At 46.7% G+C, this 20,867-nt stretch overlaps 1 protein-coding gene across 1 annotated transcript in view; it reads left to right on the top strand.

The window, feature by feature from the left end:
- Positions 1 to 20,867, top strand: part of LOC141105601 (tetratricopeptide repeat protein 12-like) — a 163,211-nt gene that overhangs the window by 37,653 nt on the left and 104,691 nt on the right. Inside the window, exon 2 of the mRNA XM_073595545.1 lies at positions 12,902 to 13,003. Coding sequence (XP_073451646.1) covers positions 12,929 to 13,003 — 75 coding nt within the window. The 5' untranslated portion in view covers positions 12,902 to 12,928. The remainder of the gene's footprint in view (positions 1 to 12,901; positions 13,004 to 20,867) is intronic.

Raw genomic sequence — 20,867 nt, 5'->3', positions numbered from 1 at the left:
CTCATCGGAGTTTTGCTGGCGGCATTTCCGATCGTGTGTACGGGGCATTAAAGGTTTTTCCTGTGGACAGATTCTCCCACCTGAGCTGTGGATCTCTGCAGCTCCTTCAGAGTTACCATGGACCTCTTGGCTCTTCTCTGATGAATGCTCTCCTTGCCCGGCCGGTCAGTTTAGGTGGACGGCCATGTCTTGGTAGGTTTGCAGTTGTACCATGCTCCGTGAGATGTTCAAAGCTTGGGATATTTTTTTATAACCTAACCCTGCTTTATACTTCTCCGCAACTTCATCCCTGACCTGTCTGATGTGTTCCTTGGTCTTCACAATGCTGTGTATTCACTAAGGTACTCTAACAAACCTCTGAGGGCTTCGCAGAACAGAATGTATTTATACTGAGATTACATTACACACAGGTGGATTCTATCTACTAGGTGACTTCTGAAGGCAATTGGTTCCACTAGATTTTAGTTAGGGGTATCAGAGTAAAGGGGGCTGAATACAAATGCCCCCCACACTTTTCACATATTTATTTGTAATAAAATTTGAAAACTATTTATCATTTTCCATCCACTTCACAATTATGTGACACTTTGTGTTGGTCTATCACATAAAATCCCAAAATAATACATTTACGTTTTTGTTTGCAACATGACAAAATGTGGAAAATTTCAAGAGGTATAAATACTTTTTCAAGGCACTGTATATATGTATGTATATACAGTATCTCACAAAAGTGAGTACACCCCTCACATTTCTGTAAATCTTTTCTTCTATCTTTTCATGTGACAACACTGAAGAAATGACACTTGTCTACAATGTAAAGTAGTGAGTGTACAGCTTGTATAACAGTGTAAATTTGCTGTCCCCCCAAAATAACTCAACACACAGCCATTAATGTCTACACCGCTGGCAACAAAAGTAAGTACACCCCTAAGTGAAAATGTCCAGATTGGGCCCAATTAGCCATGTTCCCTCCCCGGTGTCATGTGACTCGTTAGTGTTACAAGGTCTCAGGTGTGAATGGGGAGCAGGTGTGTTAAATTTGGTGTTATCGCTCTCACTCTTTCATACTGGCCACTGGAAGTTCAACATGGCACCTCATGGGAAAGAACTCTCTGAGGATCTGAAAAAACAATTGTTGCTCTACATAAAGATGGCCCTAGGCTATAAGAAGATTGCCAAGACCCTGAAACTGAGCTGCAGCACGGTGGTCAAGACCATACAGCGGTTTAACAGGACAGGTTCCTCTCAGAACAGGCCTCGCCATAGTCCACCAATGCAGTTGAGGTCACGTGCTCAGCGTCCTATCCAGAGGTTGTCTTTGGGAAATAGACGTATGAGTGCTGCCAGCATTGCTGCAGAGGTTGTAGGGGTGGGGGGTCAGCCTGTCAGTGCTCAGACCATACGCCGCACACTGCATCAAATTGTCATCCCAGAAGGAAACCTCTTCTAAAGATGATGCACAAGAAAGCCTGCAAACAGTTTGCTGAAGACAAGCAGACTAAGGACATGGATTACTGGAACCATGTCCTGTGGTCTGATGCGACCAAGATAAACTTATGTGGTTCAGATGGTGACAAGCGTGTGTGGTGACAACCAGGTGAGGAGTACAAAGACAAGTGTGTCTTGTCTACAGTCAAGCATGGTGGTGGGAGTGTCATGGTCTGGGGCTGCATGAGTGCTGCCGGCACTGGGGAGCTACAGATCATTGAGGGAACCATGAATGCCAACATGTACTGTGACATACTGAAGCAGAGCATGATCCCCTCCCTTCAGAGACTGGGCCGCAGGGCAGTATTCCAACATGATAACCACCCCAAACACACCTCCAAGACAACCACTGCCTTGCTATAGAATCTGAGGGTAAAGGTGATGGACTGGCCAAGCATGTCTCCAGACCTAAACCCTATTGAGCATCTGTGGGGCATCCTCAAATGGAAGGTGGAGGAGCACAAGGTCTCTAACATCCACCAGCTCCGTGATGTCATCATGGAGGAGGGGAAGAGGACTCCAGTGACAACCTGTGAAGCTCTGGTGAACTTCATGCCCAAGAGGATTAAGGCAGAGCTGGAAAATAATGGTGGCCACACAAAATATTGACACTTTGGGCCCAATTTTGACATTTTCACTTAGGGGTGTACTCACTTTTGTTGCCAGCGGTTTAGACATTAATGGCTGTGTGTTGAGTTATTTTGAGGGGACAGCAAATTTACACTGTTATACAAGCTGTACACTCACTACTTTACATTGTAGTGTGTATATATATATATTATATGTATTATTATCAATCATTAGTATATCATTATCTACAAGACTTTGTGATAGAACCTAGTGACACAACTTCATCCCTCCGGCTATTCCTCCTCTCTTCCAATATTGCAGTAGAAGCCGTGGTCGGTCTTTTGGTTGGTCCTCCTGGTGAGTTCAGTCCTGGAATCCTCCCCACCTTCTATAATGGTGGCAATGTAATGCCGCCACAGAGCATATCCTGTAAACACACAATTTCATCATTTTTATTTCATCAGAATTTCTTGTGAGCTCTGGAGCCGAGCCAAGAAGATCCTGATCTACCAGTTTACCCCCCCGCCACACGCAGCAACCACATATATGACACTAAATGATCATCTATTGCTTGTTGATCTCATTGAACAATATATCGCACTGTTGCAGCACTTTTTACCCCTTAAGGACCGAGCTTCTTTCTGAGATTTGTTGTTTACAAGTTAAAAACTGTTTTTTCTTTGCTAGAAAATTACTTAGAACCCCCAAACATTATACATTTTTTTTTTTTTCTAAGATTTTTTCCTAGAGCATAAAATGGCGGTCGTTGCAATACTTTCTGTCACACCGTATTTGTGCAGCGGTCTTACAAGCGCACTTTTTAAAAAAAAAATACACTTTTTTTTTAATTAAAAAAAAATAACAAAACAGTAAAGTTAGCCCAATTTTTTTTAATATTGTGAAAGATAATGTTTACGCCGAGTAAATTGATACCCAACATGTCACGCTTCAAAAAGACCCTTTTGGACTGTCTTGCCTTGTCTGTTGTCTCTGGTGAACCTTAAACTCTTTGCTCCTCCCATGAAATTCCTATTTAAGCCATGTCTCTGCACTTCCTGTTTGCCAGATTATTGTGCTCTCTCCAGCCAATATCTTCCTCCTTTGTGTACCTGCAGCTGTTTGTATCGCCGCTACCACTCATTACCGACCATTTTAGATTGTTCCTTCACTCCGCTTGATCCCAACCTGCAACCACTTGTTACCGACCTTTGACTTGTTTGCTGACTATACTTCTGCTTGACCCCTATCTTCTATATCTGCTACTGGACCCTGGATTGCTGACCTTCTGGTGGGGCGATCTGAGGACAGTGACCTGGTAGTAACAGGTTGCAAAACCCATTTCCACCATCTCTGGTGAACACCAGTTAGTGCTTAGACCACGCACCTGGGATGAGCCTGTGTCATCTGCCAGGGTGACCTGCTTATGTACTCATCCTGCTGGTTGGTGGGAGCCTCTCTACTGCTACAGCTACTGGTCTCCGAGCCTGACCCCTGACCGGGACAATACCAAACTCCTAAGAGTCTGTCCCTGGGGGCCTCTCACTTCTTTTCCTTCTCATTCCCAGAGGACGGCTTCCATTCCACATGTCCAAAATATAGGAAGAACTTGAAGGCTACAGCTTTATCTTTGCAGATCTGGTGATCTGCTCTCTACACGAAGGAGTTTTATTTCATGTTCTAGAAAGTCTGCAAATGTCTGAGTGTCATTGTACATGGCAGCTGTGCAGACCTTTCAGAATTCCGATTGTATCTCTGAATGTCAACATCACATACCAGTCATTGCTTACTTCGGTGTGTGTTACCAGAGATTCTTCTATATGACTATGGCCTACAAAACTGTCTTCTTCCATAGTGAATTCACTGTGAGTACATCATCATCCTACACGTCCATCCTCTCTTCATTTTCACATTTTCCACTTATTTTTAATCACTTTTTTATTTTTTCACATTTTTTCACAGAACTGGGAATGTGTCCCATGTGTGCACACCTCATACTTTGGAGCTGCGTCGTGGGTGTCCGGCCCGCTCCATGGCTGCTGTTCCCCATGGCCTCCTCTCTGGTCTCCATTGGTTGTTTGGGTTGGGGGGGGGGGTTGTCCCCGCCTCAACCCCGGGGGGAGACGGCTCATTCAGGGCCACCGTCTTACTCCATCATGGGAACTGCTGGGTCATACCTATGGGCTGTCCCATAGGTAATGTATAAATCGCTAGCTCCTGCTCTTTCAGAAAGCATGGTACATCATCTGAGACTCTATTTACCTATTTATCAATTTATTCAATTTTGTAGCCAAAATTCATGCATCCTACTCCTGATGATTGGCTCTAAATGCCATGAAACGCGTCGAGCCTTCCCTCAAGGGTGCGAAGTCAAGCTTGCTCAAAATCATGACTTCTGTCAATAGCATCTATTGTTTGCATTTAACATGATTATTATGTCTTATCTGATTTTGTATGTTTATTTAATCAATTAATTGTTATTGTTTGTACCAATCATCATGTCCATCTATCATCGATATTAAATATGTCAATATGATTATTATATTTATTATGTCTTTTCTCGCTTACATCATGTATTGTATATTATTTGTATTATACATTATATATAATATATATTCATTGGATTTATCAATTTAATTTAATTTATTGGATTTATCAGTCTATTAATTCATTATGGTTATATGGACCTCCCTACAGGGATTGTGACATCCATTTTATTTACAATTCGGTATTTTTTAAAGTCCCAAAATCCATTCTTTCTTTATTTTTATATATATATATATTTAGCAGAGACCCTACAAGATAAAATGGCGATCGTTGCAATTTTTCTATGTCACTCGGTATTTGCGCAACGGTTTTTCGATCGCAATTTTGTTGGAAAAAATAAAATTTAGAAAAATTAAAAAGAAAACACAATATATCAGTATAAAAAAAATATAAAACGACGCTATAACACATCTATGCCTCAAAAATATATAGTAAGCAGCAATTTTTTTTGTGTAACACAATCACAGTAAAATAGAAAATAAATAAAAATCACGATAAATATTAAGGCTGCTTTCACACTGAGACGCTTTACAGGTGCTACAGCGCTAAAAATAGCGCCTGTAAAATGCCTCTCCTCTCACTCCAGTGTGAAAGCCCGAGGGGAGCGGTGCGTTGGCAGGACGCCAAAAGTCCTGCAAGCCGCATCTTTGCAGCGCTGTAGGAGCGGTGTACACACCGCTCCAAAAGCGCCCGCGCCGCCGAACCACCGGCATAGCGCAGCAGCACTTTGCAGGCAGTTTTAACCCTTATTCGGCCACTAGTGGGTGTTAAAAGCGCCCCGCTAGCTGCCAAAAACCTCTGCAAAAATTTTAGTAAAGCGCTGCCAAAAAATAGCTGCGCTTTTACCGCTGACGTCCCCAACGCCATAGTGTGAAAGTAGCCTATATGTGAAGTCCATAGGTGAATCTGAGGATTATATTCATCTTTGCAAAGATATCCACAAGCAATGTGATAATGAATCAATCTCCTTAGTGGCGACGTCCATCATCCATCACTAAAAACCCACTTAAGGACTGGGCCTCTTTTTTTTTTTTTTTTTTTTTTTTTTTTAGATTTGTTGTTTACAAGTTAAAAACTTTTTTTTTTTTTTTTTTTGCTAGAAAATTACTTAGAACCCCCAAAAACCCCCTCTAACACCCTAGAGAACAAAATGGCGGTTGTTGCAATACTTTCTGTCACTTTCTATTTGTGCAGCAGTCTTACAAGCACACTTTTTAAAAAAATAAAAAATACTTTTTTTGAATTAAAAATAAGACAACAGTAAAGTTAGCCCAATTTTTTTTTTTATATTGTGAAAGATAATGTTACACCGAGTAAATTGATACTCAACAAGTCGCACTTCAAAATTGCGCCCGCTCGTGGAATGGCGACAAACTTTTATTCTTAAAAGTCGCCATAGGCGACATTTTAAAAAATTCTACAGGTTGCATGTTTTGAGTTATAGAGGAGGTCTAGGGCTAGAATTGTTGCTCTCGCTCTACCGATCGCGGCGACACCTCACATGTTGAATACCGTTTTCATATGCAGGCGTTACGTATGCGTTCGCTTCTGCGCGTGAGCTCGGTGGGACGGGGCGCGTATAAAAAAATTTTTTCTTATTTATTTTACCTTTTTATTTTTTTATTTTTACACTGTTTACAAAAAAAAAGTGTCACTTTTATTCCTATTACAATGTAAACATCCCTTGTAATAGAAAAAAAAGCATGACAGGACCTCTTAAATATGAGATCTGGGGGTCAAAAAGACTTCAGATCTCATATTTATACTAAAATGCAATAAAAAATTAAAAAAAATTGTCATTTAAAAAAAAAAAATACAAAAAAAATTACCCTTTAAGAGCTGTGGGCGGAACTTTTTTCCGCCCTGCATTGTTATGGAGACGGATGGGGGGCCATCTTCCCCTCACTCTGCACAAATACCGTGTGACATATAAAATTGCAACGATCACTATTTTATTCCCTTGGGTCTCTGCTAAAAAAAAAAAAAAAAAAAAAAATGTATAATGTTTGGGGGTTATAATTTATAAGTAATTTTCGAGCAAAAAATACTGATTTAAACTTGTAAACTAAAAGCGCCAGAAAAAGCTTGGTTAACAAATCGGTTAATCGCCCCAAAGACCTCCATGAGAGATTGTGTGATAAAACCATGTACTGCATAGGGAGGGGGGTTTTGATTATTTTTCATGTTCGTTGTGAATTCGGACAGACATTTGACGTTCTGTTCAAAAACGATTCCACCAGAAAATGCGGAGAGTTTCCATAACCGCCGGTGTCCTTTTGTTGTGTTAATACATAAAAAAAAAACAAAGTTATTAGGTGAATCTCTCTACAAAATGGGGGATTTTGCTGTGGAGGTCATGAAGGGGTTGATATTGTCACCTTCACTGGGAACATGCTGGCAGCGTTTCTTAATGCCGATTCTGTTACACGATCCTTGATGAGAGAATAGGACGGCGTCCCTTTAAAGTTAGGAGTGAGCCGTTGCCAGGGACCTATAACCTGGTGATGGCGGTCGCCGGGCGTGCTCGCTGTGCAGGTGACGCCGAGGTAATATATTGTAGCAATTTATTATGAATATTCTGTGTACTGAATGTGTACAAACAAAGGCAGGCGAGGTGTGAATCAGATTAGAAGGCTCCACCGGGCTGGATGCATTCTTGCTGGTCAGTCCTTAACTTATCAATGTCAGAGGTTCGATCATTGTCACATCCCGGGTCACCGGATTGCTCTGGGCACCAATCGCAGCACACCAGTCGCAGCACACCAATCACAGCACATTGCAGCATGCCAATCACAGCACGTCAATCACAGAGCAGTAAGCGCAGCACATCACAGCACACCAATCGCAGAACAGTAATCGCAGCACAGTAATCGCAGCACACCAATCGCAGCACACAATCCCAGCACAACAATCGCAGTGCACCACAGACTTTCTTAATTTATAACCCCTTCAATGCCGGACACTTTCTTCGGCCCATCTCCATTTCTTGAGTCCCAAAAACGACAGGACAGTACAAATACCCCCCGAATGACCCCTGTTTTGGAAATGGGCAGTCTAAGGTATTTAGTAAGAGGCATGGTGAGTTTTTTGAAGTTGTATTTTTTTTTTTTTCGTCACTTAATGTTTAGATAATTAAAAACTTTTAAAAAAATATATTTTTTTTCACAATTTATATATTTTTTTTATTTATATTTTTTTTTACATACGGTCACCAATGCAGTACAGCATTATCCTATTAATTTTTATAACGGAATTGGGTTAACCAAGCAAGTTTGGAAGTATAACCCCTGAATGATGGAGGTCAAACAACACTTTACACCTGAACCCAGTTTTGCAGCTTTGGCATGTGTTAGTAAGACCTCATTCACACTGCCAATTGGGGCTGTTTGTGATTATCCATGGGAGACTCAGTGGGGTTCCCTGCAAGTAGCTATGGGCAGGAAGTCACAATGAGAACAATGGGGTGGAATGTACAGAAGAGGAGGAGGAGATAGGGACGGAATGTGCAGGAGGGGAGTGGGAGGAAGGGGCGGAATGTGCAGGAGGGGAGTGGGAGGAAGGGGTGGAATGTGCAGGAGGGGAGTGGGAGGAAGGGGTGGAATGTGCAGGAGGGGAGTGGGAGGAAGGGGCGGAATGTGCAGGAGGGGAGTGGGAGGAAGGGGCGGAATGTGCAGGAGGGGAGTGGGAGGAAGGGGCGGAATGTGCAGGAGGGGAGTGGGAGGAAGGGGCGGAATGTGCAGGAGGGGAGTGGGAGGAAGGGGCGGAATGTGCAGGAGGGGAGTGGGAGGAAGGGGCGGAATGTGCAGGAGGGGAGTGGGAGGAAGGGGCGGAATGTGCAGGAGGGGAGTGGGAGGAAGGGGCGGAATGTGCAGGAGGGGAGTGGGAGGAAGGGGCGGAATGTGCAGGAGGGGAGTGGGAGGAAGGGGCGGAATGTGCAGGAGGGGAGTGGGAGGAAGGGGCGGAATGTGCAGGAGGGGAGTGGGAGGAAGGGGCGGAATGTGCAGGAGGGGAGTGGGAGGAAGGGGTGGAATGTGCAGGAGGGGAGTGGGAGGAAGGGGCGGAATGTGCAGGAGGGGAGTGGGAGGAAGGGGCGGAATGTGCAGGAGGGGAGTGGGAGGAAGGGGCGGAATGTGCAGGAGGGGAGTGGGAGGAAGGGGCGGAATGTGCAGGAGGGGAGTGGGAGGAAGGGGCGGAATGTGCAGGAGGGGAGTGGGAGGAAGGGGCGGAATGTGCAGGAGGGGAGTGGGAGGAAGGGGCGGAATGTGCAGGAGGGGAGTGGGAGGAAGGGGCGGAATGTGCAGGAGGGGAGTGGGAGGAAGGGGCGGAATGTGCAGGAGGGGAGTGGGAGGAAGGGGCGGAATGTGCAGGAGGGGAGTGGGAGGAAGGGGCGGAATGTGCAGGAGGGGAGTGGGAGGAAGGGGCGGAATGTGTGGATAGGGAGTGGGAGGAAGGGGCGGAATTTGCAGGAGGGGAGTGGGAGGAAGGGACGGAATGTGTGGATGGGGAGTGGGAGGAAGGGGCGCAATGTGTGGATGGGGAGTGGGAGGAAGGGGCGCAATGTGTGGATGGGGAGTGGGAGGAAGGGGCGCAATGTGTGGATGGGGAGTGGGAGGAAGGGGCGCAATGTGTGGGAGGGGAGTAGGAAGAAGTGGCGGAATGTGCGGGAGGAAGGGGCGGAATGTGCGGGAGGGAGTGGGAGGAAGGGGCGGAATGTGCGGGGGGGAGTGGGAGGAAGGGGCGGAATGTGTGGGTGGAAGGGACAGAATGTGTGGGAAGGGAAGGGGAAGGAAGGGGCAGAATGTGCGGGCGGGTAGTGGGAGGAAGGGGTGGAATGTGCGGGAGGGGAGTGGGAGGAAGGGGCGGGAGTGGAGTGGGAGGAAAGGGTGCAATGGAAGTGGGAGGAAGGGGCGGAATGTGTGGGAGGGGAAGGAAGGGGCACGAGGGGAGTGGGGGGAAGGGACGGAATGTGTGGATGGGGAGTGGGAGGAAGGGGCGCAATGTGTGGATGGGGAGTGGGAGGAAGGGGCGCAATGTGTGGATGGGGAGTGGGAGGAAGGGGCGCAATGTGTGGATGGGGAGTGGGAGGAAGGGGCGCAATGTGTGGATGGGGAGTGGGAGGAAGGGGCGCAATGTGTGGATGGGGAGTGGGAGGAAGGGGCGCAATGTGTGGATGGGGAGTGGGAGGAAGGGGCGCAATGTGTGGATGGGGAGTGGGAGGAAGGGGCGCAATGTGTGGATGGGGAGTGGGAGGAAGGGGCGCAATGTGTGGATGGGGAGTGGGAGGAAGGGGCGCAATGTGTGGATGGGGAGTGGGAGGAAGGGGCGCAATGTGTGGATGGGGAGTGGGAGGAAGGGGCGCAATGTGTGGATGGGGAGTGGGAGGAAGGGGCGCAATGTGTGGATGGGGAGTGGGAGGAAGGGGCGCAATGTGTGGATGGGGAGTGGGAGGAAGGGGCGCAATGTGTGGATGGGGAGTGGGAGGAAGGGGCGGAGTGTGTGGGAGGGGAGTAGGAAGAAGTGGCGGAGTGTGTGGGAGGAAGGGGCGGAATGTGTGAGAGGAAGGGGCGGAATGTGCGGGAGGGAGTGGGAGGAAGGGGCGGAATGTGCGGGGGGGAGTGGGAGGAAGGGGCGGAATGTGTGGGTGGAAGGGACAGAATGTGTGGGAAGGGAAGGGGAAGGAAGGGGCAGAATGTGCGGGAGGGTAGTGGGAGGAAGGGGTGGAATGTGCGGGAGGGGAGTGGGAGGAAGGGGCGGGAGTGGAGTGGGAGGAAAGGGTGGAATGGAAGTGGGAGGAAGGGGCGGAATGTGTGGGAGGGGAAGGAAGGGGTGCGAGGGGAGTGGGGGGAAGGGAAGGAAGGGGCGCGAGGGGAGTGGGGGGAAGGGGCAGAATGTACGAGAGGGGAGTGGGAGCAAGGGGCGGAATGTGTGGGTGGAAGGGACAGAATGTGTGGAAGGGAAGGGGAAGGAAGGGGCAGAATGTGCGGGAGGGTAGTGGGGGGTAAGGGGTGGAGTGTGCTGCAGCAGAGTGGGAGGAAGGGGCGGAATGTGTGGAAGGGGAGGGGGAGGGAGGGGTGGAAGGGGAGGGAAAGGAAGGGGCGGACTATGCGGAAGGGGAGGGCGGGGAAGGAAGGGGCGGAATGTGCGGAAGGGGAGGGGGAGGAAGGGGCGGAATGTGCGGAAGGGGAGGGGGAGGAAGGGGCGGAATGTGCAGAAGGAGGGGGAGGAAGGGGCGGAAGGGGAGGGGAAGGAGAAGAAGGGGCGGATTGTGCGGAAGGGAGGAAGGGATGGAATGTACGGAAGGGGAGGGGAAGGATAAGGTGGGATGTGCGAGAGAGGAGTGTGCGAAAGGGGAGGGGAAGAGAGGGACGTAATGTTCAGGAGGGGAATGGGAGAAAGGGAAGGAATGTGCTGGAGTGGATTGGGAGGAAAGGGCGGAATGTGTGAAGGGGAAGGTAGGGACGGAATGTGTGGGAGGGTAGTGGGAGGAAGGGGTGGAATGTGCGGGAGGGGAGTGGGAGGAAGGGGCGGGAGTGGAGTGGGAGGAAAGGGTGGAATGGAAGTGGGAGGAAGGGGCGGAATGTGTGGGAGGGGAAGGAAGGGGTGCGAGGGGAGTGGGGGGGAAGGGAAGGAAGGGGCGCAAGGGGAGTGGGGGGAAGGGGCAGAATGTGCGAGAGGGGAGTGGGAGCAAGGGGCGGAATGTGTGGGTGGAAGGGACAGAATGTGTGGAAGGGAAGGGGAAGGAAGGGGCAGAATGTGCGGGAGGGTAGTGGGGGGTAAGGGGTGGAGTGTGCTGCAGCAGAATGGGAGGAAGGGGCGGAATGTGTGGAAGGGGAGGGGGAGGGAGGGGTGGAAGGGGAGGGGAAGGAAGGGGCGGACTATGCGGAAGGGGAGGGCGGGGAAGGAAGGGGCGGAATGTGCGGAAGGGGAGGGGGAGGAAGGGGCGGAATGTGCAGAAGGGGAGGGGGGGGAAGGGGCGGAAGGGGAGGGGAAGGAGAAGAAGGGGTGGATTGTGCGGAAGGGAGGAAGGGATGGAATGTACGGAAGGGGAGGGGAAGGATAATGTGGAATGTGCGAGAGGGGAGTGTGCGAAAGGGGAGGGGAAGAGAGGGACGTAATGTTCAGGAGGGGAGTGGGAGAAAGGGAAGGAATGTGCTGGAGGGGATTGGGAGGAAAGGGCGGAATGTGTGAAGGGGAAGGGAGAGACGGAATGTGTGGGAGGGTAGTGGGAGAAAGACATGGAATGAGAGGAAGGGGCGGAATGCGTGAAAGGGAAGTGAGGGATGGAATGTGTGGGAGGGGAAAGAAGGGACAGAATTGCGGGGGGGGGGAGTGGGAGGAAGGGGCGGAATGTGTGGGAGGAAGGGGTGGAGTGTGCTGGAGCGGAGTGGGAGGAAGGGGCGGAATGTGTGGGGAGGGGGGGGAGGAAGGGATGGAATGTACGGAAGGGGAGTGGGAGAAAGGGGCCAAATGTGTGGTGGGTGGGGAGGAAGGGAGGGAATGTGTGTGTGTGGGGGGGGGGGGGAATGTGCGGGAGGTGAGGGGGAGGAGGGGACAGAATGTGCGGGAGGGGAGTGTGCAGAAAGGAGGGAGGGAATGTGCATCAGGGGGAGGAAGGAAGGGAATGTGAGGGAGATTAGTGGGAGGAATGATGGAATGTGCGGGAGGAATGATGGAATGTGCAGGAGGGGAGGAATGGTAGGGTTGATTGTGATGCCCAGTGATGGGTTTACCATGTCACGTTCTGCACTGTGCTGCTCTTGTTGGATGATCTGTCACAGGATCACAAGCCCAGGAACTGAATCATTTACCTCCCGGAAATTATTCCTTTACTGCTATGTAGATGACAGGTTAGTCGTTTTAATATTAAATCCCAGTGGGACCGGCAGCAGCCGCTGACACCATGCACTGTTTTAGAATGAAGCTGGGATAGATCGTCTAAACCGGAGCTGTCTGGAGTAACATGCACCCAAAACATTACCGTTTTCCCTTTAAATGCCAGTCCTATTCTTCGTGCCGTTCCTCTCCATCTCCTGGAAGGTGCTCCGTCCTGACCTTGATGTTTTCTAAAGTTCTGAAGCTCCTGCTAATTCGTTATTTAAACATTCAATGAACTTTTCTGCTTACGCTGCGTAAACGTATCCAGAGCGGCGTGCCGCAGTCATTTGGTGTGCAGTGCAGACAGATGCTTTAGTTCCAGGTAGATAGTTCATTATTCATTAGCTTTCTGATCCATAATGGAGGAGCCAAGAGTTCAGGGTGTGAATCTCTAACAAAACTTTTCTCTTTCTTCCCCATAAAGCTTCACCTTGAGGAGTCGGAGAATGCCATGGACTTCGAGACGTCTGAAGGCAACCGAAGCTGCAGGAATGAGATAATGCAGAGGAAGGATCTGAACCTTCAGGTACGCTCAATGGTTTATCTACGGGGAACGGAGGGAGAGCTTCTGCTCTTAAAGGAGAAATAGGGATGCCGCCTTTACTGGCACCCTTCAGAAAATGCTAGTTGCCTGGCTGTCATGCAGGTCCTCTGATTTCAGTTGATAAGTAAAGCCTCTGATATAAAAGACACAACGACAGTGAAGAATCTGTTTGTCTGTAAATGGTTTACTATATATCGGATCGCAGAGTAAGGACACGAGCTGTGATGATGGCTGATTATCTCAGCCCGTCTAAATACAGTTTCATTAATATTACCTGGGTTGCAGACTTTGGGCATGCTACACACGTCCAAAAAAAGTCATCATTGTACATAGGACGTGTGTAGCATGTCCAGTCTCTCTACCTTTTTGCCAGGATCCACCCCACCCTCCCCCCAGTAAATAACTATGTTGGCTTTGATTAATCAAAGACGGCATTGTTGTGTACGCAGAGAAGGTCGGCAGCTTCAGCTGTCAAATAAAAGCAGACTGACCATGTTTATCCTTTTAGCGCCGAACCTACGCAAATTTGCGTTTGTGGCTTGATGGGGTTAAACCCGGTACTGTTTTTGTAGAGCCAGCGGTCGGCTTTTTAGTGGTAACAACCAATGCGGCTAAAAGCCACTCGGCTGTTATCCCAAAGGAGCGGGAGGGGACGTCCTACCCCCCCCCCCGCCCCTCCCGCCGCCTTCCGCCGATCTTCTGCCGCTCTTCTCGGGCCTCCCATCTCCCTGATCCACGATCCGGCCCGTCCGCCTGCTAGGCTGAGACCCGACCACAGCCAGAGACTCGATCGAGTCTCCTATGTAAAAACACAGAAGCGACGTCACTTCCGGTTTACTCAGCTGCCAATGGCACCGATTTAAAAAAAAAAAAAAAAAAAAATTACAATATTCAGAATCGCCGTTTTTGGTGATCTAATTACTTTTAAGTGCAAAGGAGGGATTGGGGGTCTTTTTTGTACCTGTCACTACCTATTACTGTCACATGGGATCTTTACATTCCTTGTGACAGCAATAAAAGTAATCAAAATGTTTTATTTTTTTTTAAAGGGACAATGTAAAAAAATCAAAATAAATGAGACAAAAAATAAACATTTTTTTTAAAGCGCCCACGTGCTCGCGCAGCAAAGAAAACGCATACGTAAGTCGCGCCCACATTTGTAAACGGTGTTCAAATCACACATGTGAGGTATGGCCACGATCGTCAGAGTGAGAGCAATAATTCTAGCGAAAGACCTCCTCTGTAACTGTAACTTGGTAACCCTTAATTTTTTTTAAAGCGTCGCCTATGGAGATTTTTAGGTACCATAGTTTGTCGCCATTTCACGATTCCATTTGTGTGCAATTTCAAAGCATGACATGTTTGATATCTATCTACTCGGCGTAACATCCTCTTTTACATTATAAAAAAAAATTGGGCTAACTTTTTACTGTTTAGTTTTTTGTTTTTTTTTTAATTCATGAAAGTGACTTTTTCCCCCAAAAAATTTTGTTTGAAAGATCGCTGCGCAAATACCGTGTGGCATAAAATATTGCAATGATCGCCATTTTATTCTCTAGGGTCACTGCTAAGAAAATAAAATATATATACATATATTGTTTGGGGGATCTAAGTACAGTGGAACCTCGGTTTGCCAGTAACGCGGTTAACGAGCGTTTCGCAAAACGAGCACTGTATTTCTAAAAATCCTAACTCGGTTTGCCAGTGTTGTCTCGCAAAACGAGCAGGATTCAGGCCAAAAGCGGTGTGCAGTACCGCTTTTGGCCTGAGGTGGGGGGGGGCGCCAGAGCCGAACATCGTCGATCGTCGGCGTTCGGAAATGCACGGAAAGGCCCGAGGACAGTTCGGCTGACCTCGGCAAACCTCAGAAAGGCTCGTGAACGGAGTCTTTCCAAGGTTTGCCGAGGTCAGCCGAAGTGTCGCTCGGGCCTTTTCGGACGTTTTCGAAGGCTCTCCGGCGCCCCCCACCTCTGGCCGCATGCGGTATTGCATCCCCTTGAAGTCAATGCGGAACAAATTATTTTCGTTTCCATTGACTTCAATGGGAAAACTCGCTTTGATATGCGAGCACTTTGGATTACGAGCATTCTCCTGGAATGGATTATGCTCGTAATCCGAGGTTCCACTGTAATTTTCTAGCAAAAAATTTGGATTTTAACTTGTAAGCAACAAATATCAGAAATAGGTTTAGGCATGAAAGGGTTAGAAAATAACATTTCCTCAGCCTATAGAAAGATACAAAGTAACATATTGTTACTTTTGTACTGTTTTTGTTCATTCATCTGCAGAGCAAAATAATGAACTTGCATCTGCAGATGATGTCAGTTAAAGCAACCTGACAAGTTTAAGTCAAATGTTCCTCTGTCTAATCTTTTATTAACCCTTAGTTTACTCTAATCGGGCTGAATTAAAGTGATACTAAACACACACACACTGTTTAACCACTTGAGCTCCGGAAGGTTTACCCCCCCTTCATGACCAGGACATGTTTTGCTATATGGCACTGCATTACTTTAACTGACAATCGCGCGGTCATGCGACGCTGTACCCCCCCCCCCCCCCCAAAAAAAATGGATGTTCTTTTTTTTCCACAAATAGAGCTTTCCTTTGGTGGTATTCGATCACCACTGCGTTTTTTATTTTTTGCGCTATAAACAAAAAAACAAATTTTAAAAAGGAAACTATATTTTTTACTTTCTGCTATAATAAAAAAAATCCAATTTCTTCATCAATTTAGACCGTTTTGTATTCTGCTATATATTTTTGGTAAAAAAAAAAAAAAAAAATCCCAATAAGCGTTTGATTGGCTTGCACAAAAGTTATTAGCGACTTCTAACGAGACTGCGACATTGCGGCGGACTAGAGCTGCACAATTCTGGCTAAAATGAGAATCACTGAAGTGTATTTTTCCCCAAAAATTTTACTTTTAAAGACCGCTCCACAAATACAGTGTTGCCATTTTATTCTCTAGGGTCTCTGCTAAAAAGCCTCTTTTGCCGCCACTCGACTCCCTCCCCATCAGCAGAGCAGCGCAGGGAAGTGTCAGTGAGACAACTAATGCATTCCAATTTCAGAATTCCCCACATCGCCCCTGCACTGAGGGGGAGGCACTGCGCCCCCACACATTGTAAAAGATGGGAAACATTGTTTGGTTCTCTAACTTTGCTGTAACTGCGATCGTCAGCTTTTGTGATGGGGAAGAGATTGGGTGCAGTTCTGCTGGAGGGGGGGGGGGGCGGTCCCTGTTTCCAGGAGGAGGAGGACTGTCATTGGCCACTGCTAAAGCCAATCACAGTCCTGCTAGCCCCGCCCACCATCTGGAGGAAGATGACTCGCTTGGTTGCCACTACCAATCTCAGAAAGAAGGGATTTCACTGTGATTGGTTTTCTCAATCAGGTGACAGTTTGTGGAATTACTGTTGAGCTTCTGGGAACTTTGTTGAAATTATTCCTGAACCTTTGCGTCACTTACTACTGAACCCCTCTGCACTTTGTGTCCCTTTAAGCCACAGCCGGTATTCAGCGCAACGAAAGTCATACCCAACTTTTTCTCAGCTGCGGGGGCCAAATTATGATCCTGCACACAGGTGCTTTCAGAAAATGCCCCTGACCTGAGCTCATCATTCCATATGCTTGTATGTGACATCCCATACATCCCATACATCCCATGCATCCCATGCATCCCATACATCCCATACATCTCATACATCCCATACATCCCATACATCTCATACATCTCATACATCTCATACATCTCATACATCTCATACATCCCATACTTCCCATACATCCCATACATCTCATACATCCCATACATCTCATCCATCCCATACATCTCATCCATCCCATACATCACATACATCCCATCCATCCCATACATCATATCCATCCCATACATCCCATACATCCCATACATCCCATCCATCCCATCCATCATATACATCCCATACATCACAGACATCCCATACATCCCATACAAGCACCTGGGCTGGATGTGAGAGTTGGATCAGCAGGATGAGTGTACCAGGATAGGTAGATGTGTCTCATCTCTGCTTCCTTTCACCACTCTGCATATCACACATATAGATGAGAAGAAGAGGGTACATCGGTGGGGCAGATGAGCAGGGAGGTACAGTGGTGGAACAGCTGAGCGGGGGGGGGTTCAGTGTTGGGACAGATGAGAAGGGGGTTCAGTGTTGGGGCAGATGAGAAGGGGGTTCAGTGTTGGGACAGATGAGAAGGGGGTTCAGTGTTGGGACAGATGAGAAGGGGGTTCAGTGTTGGGGCAGATGAGAAGGGGGTTCAGTGTTGGGGCAGATGAGAAGGGGGTTCAGTGTTGGGGCAGATGAGAAGGGGGTTCAGTGTTGGGACAGATGAGAAGGGGGTTCAGTGTTGGGACAGATGAGAAGGGGGTTCAGTGTTGGGGCAGATGAGAAGGGGGTTCAGTGTTGGGGCAGATGAGAAGGGGGTTCAGTGTTGGGATAAGATGAGAAGGGGGTTCAGTGTTGGGATAAGATGTGAAGGGGGTTCAGTGGTGGGACAGAAGAGCAGGGGGGTAGAGCAGTGGGACAGATGTGCAGGAGGTAAATTGGTGGGGCAGATAATAAAACAGGTTACAATGGTGGGGCAGATGAGCAGATGGGTTCAGTGTTAGGACAGATGAGAAAGTGATTCAGGAGTGAGACAGAAGAACATGGGGGATACAGCGGTGGAGCAGATGTGCAGGGAGGTACAGTGGTGGAGCAGATGAGAAAATTGGTACATTGATCGGGCAGATGAGCAAGGGGGGTACAGTGGTGGGGCAGATGTGCAGGAGGTACAGTGGTGGGAGGGATGAGAAGGGGGTTCAGCGGTGGGGCAGATGTGAAAGGAGGGGCATTGGTTGGACAGATGAGCAGGGGGTTACAGTGGTTGGGCAGAGGAGCAGGGGGGTACAGAGGTGGGACAGATGTGCAGTGTTAGGACAGATGAGAAGATGGTTCAGCGGTGTATACGCCAATATGTGTGACTCTATGGCAGTTGTTCTCAACTCCTGTCCTCAGGGCCCACTAACAGGCCAGGTTTGCAAGATAACTGAAATACATCACAGGTGACATCATTGCTGCTCAGTGATTGCAGTATTGTAGTCTGCATCTCCCCAAGGTAATACTTAAAATCTGGCCTGTTAGTGGGTCCTGAGGACAGGAGTTGAGAACCACTGCTCTATAGTCACATGGGCTGCTCAGATGTGATAGGGAGGAAATGCTCAGCATACAAACTCACTGAAGACTGAGCATGTGCAGAGCTGTCAACATTGTTCTGCTAAATCCCCAACTGCAGTGGGGACATGAACAGAAGGGGGAGATAAAGAGCAGCAGGATCAACCAGGTTTTTTGCAGAATACAAAAAAGGAATCTCATAGTGACTGAGTGAGTATAAACAGCATGTTATACAACATTTATTGATAGTTTTTTTTATGACGTGGGTTTAGTGACACTTTAACTCCTTTATTCTCCTTCTCTCTTTAGGTATTATTTTCCTGCGGTGTTGTATTTGTTTTTTTGGGGTTTTTTTTTGTACTTTCCAATTTTTTAACCATTAATATTTAAACTTTTTTGTTTTCATTTGTTTTGTTCTTTAATATTTTTATACCTTTAACATATATTTATACGTTTCACAAAAACAAAAAAAAAGCACAAAATTGAAAAAGCAAAACAAAAAAAGCCCCCCTCTATTTTCTTTGTAAAAAGCTTTGCAATGCTTTGTACCAGAATCATAATTTTAGTGTCCATTTCAAACAGGAAACTACAAAATAAAATGCGTACTTTTCTTATCTCCAGTAAAACTATTTATTTTGAAACTGACACTGGTAAAAAAAAAAAAAAAAAGGGCGTTTTTGTTTCGTTTAATTTTATTGCCTAAGGATTGCGAAAAAAAAAATATTGCAAAATTGTTGCAAGACAATATCACAGAAAGCAAGCATTGTTTGTCCTAAAAAAAACAGCCTATGGGCAAATAGACTGTGCACTGCATGTGGCAGTTGTTCCAGAGCTTAGTAAATGAGGTAAAGCTTCACTTGGCTCATTCTACCCAATCACATGCAAGGAAAATAAGAAAAACAGCATTTTTGCTCGCACGTGATTGGATGATGGAAATCAGCAGGGCTTCCTCTCAGATCTAACGCAAATGCACAGAAGGGCTGAAACAACTAATTGACAAATTATGAAAAAAAAAAAATGGTCGTCAACTATTCTAATAATCGATTAGTTGGCCTGCATACAGAATACATTATTTGTTTTCATTACAGAAAATACAGTGCAGCACACATACAGCTCAGTACACCGTCCATACATGTCAGTAAGTGCCTGAGAAATTATAAATGTGAGGAGCAATGACTCATGGGACATGTAGTCCTGGGCAGGAGAAGGAACTGAGTGATTCTAAAGGCAGAAGTTTATTTTTGTTTTTACCTTGCTATATACTCTATACTATAATACAGTGAGGGGAAAAAAGTATTAGACCCCCTGCTGATTTTGTATGATTGCCCGCTGACAAATGATCAGTCTATAATTTTAATGGCCGATTTATTTTAACAGTGAGATACAGAATAACAAAAATATCCTGAAAAAATGCATTTCCAAAAAGTTATAAATGGATTTGCATTTTAATAAGTGAAATAAGGATTTGACCCCTTCGCAAAACATGACTTAGTACTTGGTGGCAAAACCCTTGTTAGCAATCACAGAGGTCAGATCTTTCTTGTAGTTGGCCACCAGGTTTGCACACATCTCAGGAGGGATTTTGTCCCACTCCTCTTTGCAGATCCTCTCCAAGTCATTAAGGTTTGGAGGCTGATGTTTGGTAATTCGAACCTTCAGCTCCCTCCACATATTTTCTATGGGATTAAGGTCTGGAGACTGGCTAGGCCACTCCAGGACCTTAATGTGCTTCTTTTTGAGCCACTCCTTTGTTGCTTTGGTTGTGTGTTTTGGGTCATTGTCATGCTGGAATACCCATCCACGACCCATTTTCAATGCCCTGGCTGAGGGAAGGAGGTTCTCACCCAAGATTTGACGGTACATGGCCCCGTCCATCATCCCTTTGATGTGGTGAAGTTGTCCTGTCCTCTTAGAGGAAAAACACCCCCAAAGCATAATGTTTCCACCTCCATATTTGACGGTGGGGGATGGTGTTCTTGGGGGTCATAGGCAGCATTCCTCCTCCTCCAAACAAGGCGAGTTGAGTTGATGCCATATGAGCAAAAAATAAAAAACCCAGCTGTGATTAAATACCACCAAAAGAAAGCTCTATTTGTGTGAAGAAAATTATAAAATATATGTGTACAGTGTTACATGACCGCGCAATTGTCATTCAAAGTGCGACAGCGCTAAAGGCTGAAAATTGGCCTGGGCAGGAAAGGGTAAAAGTGCCGGGTATTGAAGTAGTTAAAGTCAAAATGCTTTTTTTTTTTTTTTTTTTTTTTTTTTTTGCTTTTAGAGTAATTTTCTAGCAAAAAAATACAGATTTAAACTTGTTAACAAGTTTTTTTTTTTTTGTTGACTGATTTAAACTTGTTACCGTATATACTCGAGTATAAGTCAAATTTTTCAGCACATTTTTTTGTGCTGAAAGTGCCCCCCTCGACTTATACTCGAGTCAAGCACTTTTCTGCATTTTGGGGCCCCGTATCTCAGGGCCACTTTGTGCTAGGAACCCCAAATTTGGTGTGCAAACCCAGTGGAACTGGTACCATAACATATCCAAAGCTGGGGTTCCTAGCTCCAAGTGGTCCCGAGATACGGGGCCCCAAAATCGGTTCAGAAAATGTAATTCTATGCTGCAGAAAAGTGCTTGACATTTTCTGAAC

The sequence above is a fragment of the Aquarana catesbeiana genome, linkage group LG08 (genome assembly GCF_042186555.1).
Source record: "Aquarana catesbeiana isolate 2022-GZ linkage group LG08, ASM4218655v1, whole genome shotgun sequence".
NCBI classification, from domain to species: Eukaryota; Metazoa; Chordata; class Amphibia; order Anura; family Ranidae; genus Aquarana; species Aquarana catesbeiana.
This window is presented reverse-complemented; position numbering and strand designations above follow the sequence as displayed.